The 7040-nt window shown below is 45.0% G+C and overlaps 1 protein-coding gene across 1 annotated transcript; it reads left to right on the top strand.

The window, feature by feature from the left end:
• Nucleotides 1-1066: 1066 nt before the first annotated feature.
• LOC124696501 (putative F-box/FBD/LRR-repeat protein At1g78760) lies at nt 1067-6258 on the top strand. Its single transcript, XM_047229224.1, has 5 exons — nt 1067-1254; nt 1358-1536; nt 4567-5403; nt 5511-5669; nt 5883-6258. The coding sequence occupies exons 2-5, from the start codon at nt 1432-1434 to the stop codon at nt 6177-6179; spliced, it is 1398 nt and encodes a 465-aa protein (XP_047085180.1). The 5' UTR covers nt 1067-1254; nt 1358-1431; the 3' UTR covers nt 6180-6258.
• The last annotated feature ends 782 nt before the right edge of the window (nt 6259-7040 follow it).

Genomic DNA, 7040 nt, shown 5'->3' with positions numbered 1-7040 from the left:
CGGACCTCCGCGACGATCCGGCGTACGCCATCGACTCCGAGCTTTGGCCTACGTACCTGTCCACGGAGACGGACAGGAGACGAAGGGCAGGCTTCATGGGCGACAGGGATTACCCCTTCGCCCCTGCACCGGCGGCTCGTCGTGAGCAGGCGCCGACGCGTCGTGAACAGGCGCCGACGCGTCGTGAGCAGGCGCCGACGCGTCACCAGCAGGCGCGGACGCGACGTCAGCAGACGCAGCACAACGACGCCGCCGCCGACGACGAAGCCTACGCTGTGTACGACGACGACGATGACTACGTCGAGGCGCTCGCGTACCATAGCGAGGAGTCGAAGGACGACAGCGACGACTTCGTCGCTGTCGTCTTCCACGAATGGCAGCAGGCCTTGGCGGAGGGCCGGAACTTCAAGTTCCCGGAGAACATGACGGACGACGAGATGGCGAATGTCGCCGTCCTCGTCTCCGAGCACGACGCGCCTGTGCAGCCGCCGCTGCCCCGCTACGCCACCGGCGTCATGCCGCCGGGCTCGCCGGCGGATGAAGCACTTCGACGAGCGCTCCGGAGTCGGCGGCGCCTCCGCCACCGCCGCCACGGCCCGCAGTGTCGGGCGCCTCCACCGCCGCCACGGCCGCGGTAGTGGGCCCTCCACCGCCGCCACGGCCCGCGCGACTTGGCCCCTCCACCGCCGCCTCAGCCGCAGCCTCCTCAACCTCCAGCACCGGCAGCACGCCCGGCGTACGCTCCCCCGGATGCCAACTGGCCTTGGGTCGTACCGGAGTACATCGTGATCGACAGCGACGAGGAGCAGCACAGCGGCGACGAGCAGTAGGCGTTTTAGGTTTATTTTTTAAGTATGTAAACTATGTTTCATGTTTAAAAAAAAAGGACTCGTCCTAAAAAATGCGTCGTGCCGCTGGAGCCACCCCCGACGCAAATGGACGCGCGGTCGATTTCGACCAAAAAGTCGACGCAAACGGACGCTAAAATGCGCCGCGCCGGTGGAGATGCCCTTATACCTTTAGATTTGGCAACAAACCTCGCCCAATCATTTCCTTCCCCGACCTTCCAGCATCCGTCACAGGTCGGCGAGGTCCATGGTCTTCCAGACGTAGCGGTCGAGTTATGCTGCTCTGGTTTTCCGTCGGTGTACCTATTCCGTTTTCGTCCCGTTCTAGATCCGCCCGTTCTGTATCCCAAACGGAAGGCTCCTATAAATCCGCAGCCAGTTGCGACATAATCGATTTCAGGCAGATGTAAAGTGGGCTCCTTACTTACCCTAAACTCATCCTTGCCTGTGGATTTTCGTTCCTCTCCTCGTAAGCTACAGATCTATATCCTGCTGATCCGCTCTTGCAGGCTGGGCAGTTCGAATCTATCCTGCTGATCCGCTCTTGCAGGCTGCGCTGCATCACCACTGATCTGAACATCGAATGGGCAAGCGATGGGTTACGGAGATGAGCCCCTGCGAGGCATTGAGATTCAAGCGTCGACGCGTCAACGGCAGACCAAAGGCGCGGCTGGACAATCTCCCGGAGGTATGGCTTTGCCCATCTATCTGGTTTCTGAATATGTGTGCCTATTGCGTTCTAAAATAGAGATGGTGAAATATTTGTAGCCATCTTACTGGACATGCTTGCTCTAGAATACACTGAAAGGAATTAGCATTGAAACTTGAATTTGCTTTGCCGAGTAAGATAGCCAGGAACAATGAAACGATATTCAGTCCTACAAGGTTGTTAGTGTGAAGGTGAAGCTCAACAATGAAACGATATTCGCACTTGATAGAAATACCATAGAAATAATTAATCTATGGACACACTTTCGGATCATTTTGGCCACACAATTTTACAATTGCAATACATTTGCATGGCAGTATCATGATTCATATTAATTGTTATCAATGGATATAAGTGATTCTCGTGAACAATTTTTCTCAGATTCTAACTACAGAACTATTTTTATGCAAGTTACTTCGATATATCAACTCCCCTTTGGCTAACCGGTATAGTAGGCTACAAGGGTGCAGAGACCATAAATTACTTCCACTGCAATTTTCTCTCTTTTTCGATTATTAAGAAAATGCTGTATTACCATGTATGAAATATGAAGCTATGCCATGTTTATATGAACGTCACTGGCCAGTTTTAAATTCAGCACTTGAATTTAGGTAGAATGATTTTCTATTACCACATATTTTTGCTCACATTCGCCCCAAAAGCTGAGCCGTTGACTGCTTGAATGAGTTGTATCTCATTGCAATAGTGGATCATCTTCCTAGCTAACCTGTACCAATGATATATAGTTATGTCTCAAGATAAAAGATATGGCTACCGACGACGCGGATTTTTGGCTCATGGGTGCCACACTCCCCCATAGATCCACCGTTTATATCTGCTTTAGGATGGTCCAAAAGAAAGTAAGAAAAATCCGAGCTGGAGCAGATCTATTGTGAATACAAAGCTATACGTCTGCTTCTACCTGACAACGCTGTTTCGTCTGGTCACGCAATTACTGACTGCTACCGAGAGTGTCAGTACATGCATAGATTTTGCCAGAATTCCCATCCGACATGCATCTCTTATTAAGTCTGTGCCCCCCACCCACGATTTAACACACACATATTTTCCAATCCCGTCTTCTTCGCTAGTACTCCTGCACCTCCGGTCTCCACCGAGAGGCCCCCGGGTCAATCTGCCGCCGCGCCCTTGGGATCCAACCTCCGACGCCGCCCAGGGGGTCCAACCGCAGCCGCCACCCCTTAGTACAACCAACGCAGCCTCCCCCCATGCTCCAGGCGGCGGCGCCATCTGTGGACGCCAGCAGGAGGAGCTCCGACCCCCTGTGTCGTCTCCCCCTTCCACCTCCAGCACCTGACCCCAGCCACCCGCCGTCGTCGACCGCATCTACCACATTCCCGCCGCCGACATCGCAGCGCTGCAGTCCTCGACTGGCACCAGGCACAACAAGCTGGAGTATTTCACCGACCACAGTGCGCCAGGGCCTAGCTGTGGGTTGTTGACGGCGAGGGCGCTGAGTCTCGCTTCAGTTCCAGATCAGGCGATGCGGTAATAAGCCCCAAAGTTTTAATCCTGAGCATTTAAGTTCCTCCATCGCTTAGCTCAACTATCAGTGATTTATTTGTCCGGTCCAGACTACAGACCTGGAAATCATTTTTTAGCACTGTTAAATGTGCAACTTTGTTCCTAGTTCTTCTCTTGGGTAATTGATAGCATTTAAGGATTTATTTTATTCACTTGGAAGTGTCACGGATTTATGATTTCGGAGGGTATGGTTTCTTCATATGCCGCTAATCTAGTCTAGATCAAAATCCTTACTTAGTAAAGATGCTCAAGGTAAGCCCCTGGAACATGTAATTAATTAGATTCAAAAATATTTTCGTTGGATTAATATCTTTAAATTCCTTGGAATATATATTGTGGTTTTTCTTTTCTTAAAGTTTAAGTTAACCGAGAAACTTTTTTTCTAAAACAATCCTGGAAGTAGTAATAATGTTCTAATCTTAGTACAGCTAGATTAGGGTGCAAATCACAATTAACAGCTTCAAAATCGGACGCAGGGGTCATCATGACCCTTGACTCGTGTCTGGCAAAGTCGAATAACCTAGCCCCTTGAAAAAAAAGAACTGGAGCCTCCAACAGCCATATTGACTTTTTCATCCATGAGGATTGAGGAGCAAAGAACATTGAAAGCTCTGGGCCAAGTGGTACGGAGGTGAGGGAAAAATACGAGCCTGAAGAAACCCTGCTAAAGATCAATACGCCAAATAATTTAGTGGTCCCAAGACAGATGTCAGGCAAAGACGTGGGGGAAGGTAGCACCCGTGAGCTCCTCTGCAATTATCTGGCTACCGAGACTTACATTCCAATAGCTAAATCATAAGTAGTAAAAATTATCAGTACTGAAATCTGGATCCTATACCTGCTGAGCGGGTCACGTCAAGCACATGGTGCTGGAATGTTTGAAGTTGCGAAGTGAGAAAGGGGCCTTGGATTAATTGATGGCAGTTCACCTGCTAGACATTGGTTTGATCTTCAAAATCTCGTAGCCCCTGAATAAAGAAAATCAACAGCATACTTTGATAAGATCTGGAATGGCATACAGTGTGGATGATTAGTGTTTTACATCCAAATATCTTTTAACTTCATTATTATTTTTAAATGTGTGACTTTAATATCACAGTTAGGTGAAACTGCACCAAGGCAGTTTCCAGGTATCCTTTAGGTTTGTTCTTGCACGGTTTCTGTTTATTTGACCAGCTGTCCTCAGCAGTAGACATTGATAAGATCTGCACGGTAAAATGGAACAACATACCTAAAATTTAGACTGCTGTATGGTAGTAAGGATGAGTATTTTTCATGTCCAAATATCTTTTAAGTTCAGACTTCTTTTTAAAATGTGCAACTTTATGAACAAAGTCTAGTAAAAAATTGCACCTAGGCAGATAAAAGAATGATGTTACCAATTCTGTTCTTGCACGGTTTCAGCTCTTGCTGAGCGCTTTGTAATCCAGAGAACTATTTTCTCACGTATGCTACAATCTGCAGGATCTGATACAAAAGATACTATCACGCTTGACTCTAAAGGAGGTGGCACGGATAAGCACGCTGTCGAGTGGGTGGAGAGAAGCCTGGAGATACCACCCAGATCTAATCTTTGATATTGACAAATTGTTTGATGGCAAGGATAAGGGGGACCAAGAATTTGTGACTAGTGTCAATGCTATTGTCAAGGATCACTACCGCACTGTTGTGAACAAGTTCAAGGTGAATTATGGACTCTCTGAAGAACATGGTGATGATCTTGATGGATGGATCAGTTTTGCTGTTTCATCCAAGGCAAAGAATGTTGTTCTTGATCTACGACCTGCACCCAAATGCCCTGATAATGTCTACAACTTCCCTCTGCATCTTTTTGCTCATCGGAACAGCTCATGTGTGCTGTCTCTCCGACTTGTCTTGGTCTGCCTAAGGCCTGCTCCGGATTTCTGCGGCTTTGTAAACCTTCGATCTCTCAAATTGCATAGGGCTTATGTATCGAAGGACCTCCATTGCATGCTCTCACAATGTGTTGTGCTTGAGTGGTTAAGCCTGACAGACTGTTTCATATCTTCCTTCACTATGTCTGAGCCACTAGACCACCTGAAATATGCTTGTATTCAGAATTGCAGCCTACAAAGCATCCAACTGGATGCACCAAATCTCACAGTATTTGAGTATTCAGAGAAGGATGTACCAATCGTGCTTGGCAAATTTCACAAGCTGACAAAGGCAAAAATCGAAGTATTGTCTGATTCTGACAATCTAGACTACACTTTTAGTCACCTTGTTAGTACTATGCCTAATGTGGAGGAAATCTCCCTGAGACTCCATATCCAAAATGAGGTAGATTTTCTTTTGAGTAATTATAGCCAAGACAGGGTTGCCATAACTGTACCAACTTCTTGCAACTTCAGAATCTGTCCCTAATTAACTTTCATCTTTGTTTTCAGGCACGGCAGTTCATGACAAACAACCGATGTGATTTTTTTAATCTGAGGCATCTCGAAATTGAAGTTTTGGTGGACGGAAATCCAGGTTGTTCAAGTGGGATTCTTCGTTTGGCTTCTCTCTTGGAACTAACTCCTTCTTTGGAAGTGTTCAATTTGCACGTGAGTTATTGTCTTCTAAGTTTCCTTCTACATGATTTTTGCTGTGTTTGCTTTCTTCTTGATCCTCTGGGCACATATCATTCCACTTATCTGGAGATTTTAATACTAGATAGATTTGTTCCAGAAAATCAATGGCATCTATTGCGCTTGTGAAAGTGATCGAACATTGAAGAGCTTATACTATAGTAATGCGAATTTTATTGGCCCTTGCAGGTTTTGTTCAGTTCTGAGCTGCGATATCATGCTGTTGCTGATGCCAGGAAGACTTCAGGGCGCAAACTTAGCCATCTCAAAAGAGTGTTCATGTCAGGATTTGCTGATCTCCGGGGCCAAGTGGAGCTGGCCTGGTATATCCTGGAGCATGCCACAGCCCTCAAGCGCATGGTCATTGATCCTGGTGTGAAGACTCGTTTCGGCTCGCACCGTGCAAAAGAGGGCGTGCAACTGGATCTCATGGCAAAATACTTTCTACCAAAATTTCCAGAGGTCCTGACTGTTTTGAGATCCTGATCCATTTCGGTTGTGACAGCCTGGATGGTGGTTGCCAGCTCTGTTTTTATAGTAGTACTTTTTATATATCAAAATCATTGTGGGAAAAAGTTACATCTGAATTCACCTGGGTTTACCTGGTTAGCCAAATTTTAGATGAAAGCAGAAAGATTTTAGTTTTTGCTATAAATTAAGGATTATATATATTTTTTATTTTTTAAAATTAAAATTAATAATTGCATCCTGCATAAAGATTACTATTACTTTTACCCAATTTTTAGATTTTCAAATGTTTTTCGTTTGGCAAGAAAAATTAAAAAATTAAAAAAAATACAAATTAAAAAGTTAGTGTTTATTTATTTATTCAAAATTATTATTACATCATTATTTTTGTTTATTAAAAGAATTATTTGAAATTCAAACAAAAAATAAATCTGACATCGACCAACATGTTAATACGATTGATATGATACTAGTAACACATACATGCGCGCGAAGCTTGGATGCGGGACGGAATGAAACTCGGATGTTAAACATGCTAGTGCTAGAGTAGTGGGAGGATGGGTGATCGGGCCGGAAGTTTGACCACCAGTAAGTAATTTCACTAGAGATAAGTGTAGTTAAAGATGGAGACTGTTTTTATAGTAGTACTTTTTATATATCAAAATCATCGTGGGAAAAAGTTACATCTGAATTCACCTGGGTTTACCTGGTTAGCCAAATTTTAGATGAAAGCAGAAAGATTTTAGTTTTTGCTATAAATTAAGGATTATATATATATTTTATTTTTTAAAAATTAAAATTAATAATTGCATCCTGCATAAAGATTACTATTACTTTTACCCAATTTTTAGATTTTCAAATGTTTTTCGTTTGGCAAGA

Source organism: Lolium rigidum, chromosome 3 (genome assembly GCF_022539505.1).
Source record: "Lolium rigidum isolate FL_2022 chromosome 3, APGP_CSIRO_Lrig_0.1, whole genome shotgun sequence".
NCBI classification, from domain to species: Eukaryota; Viridiplantae; Streptophyta; class Magnoliopsida; order Poales; family Poaceae; genus Lolium; species Lolium rigidum.
Note: the sequence above shows the minus strand (reverse complement) of the source record. Positions and strands in the feature narration are given on the sequence as shown.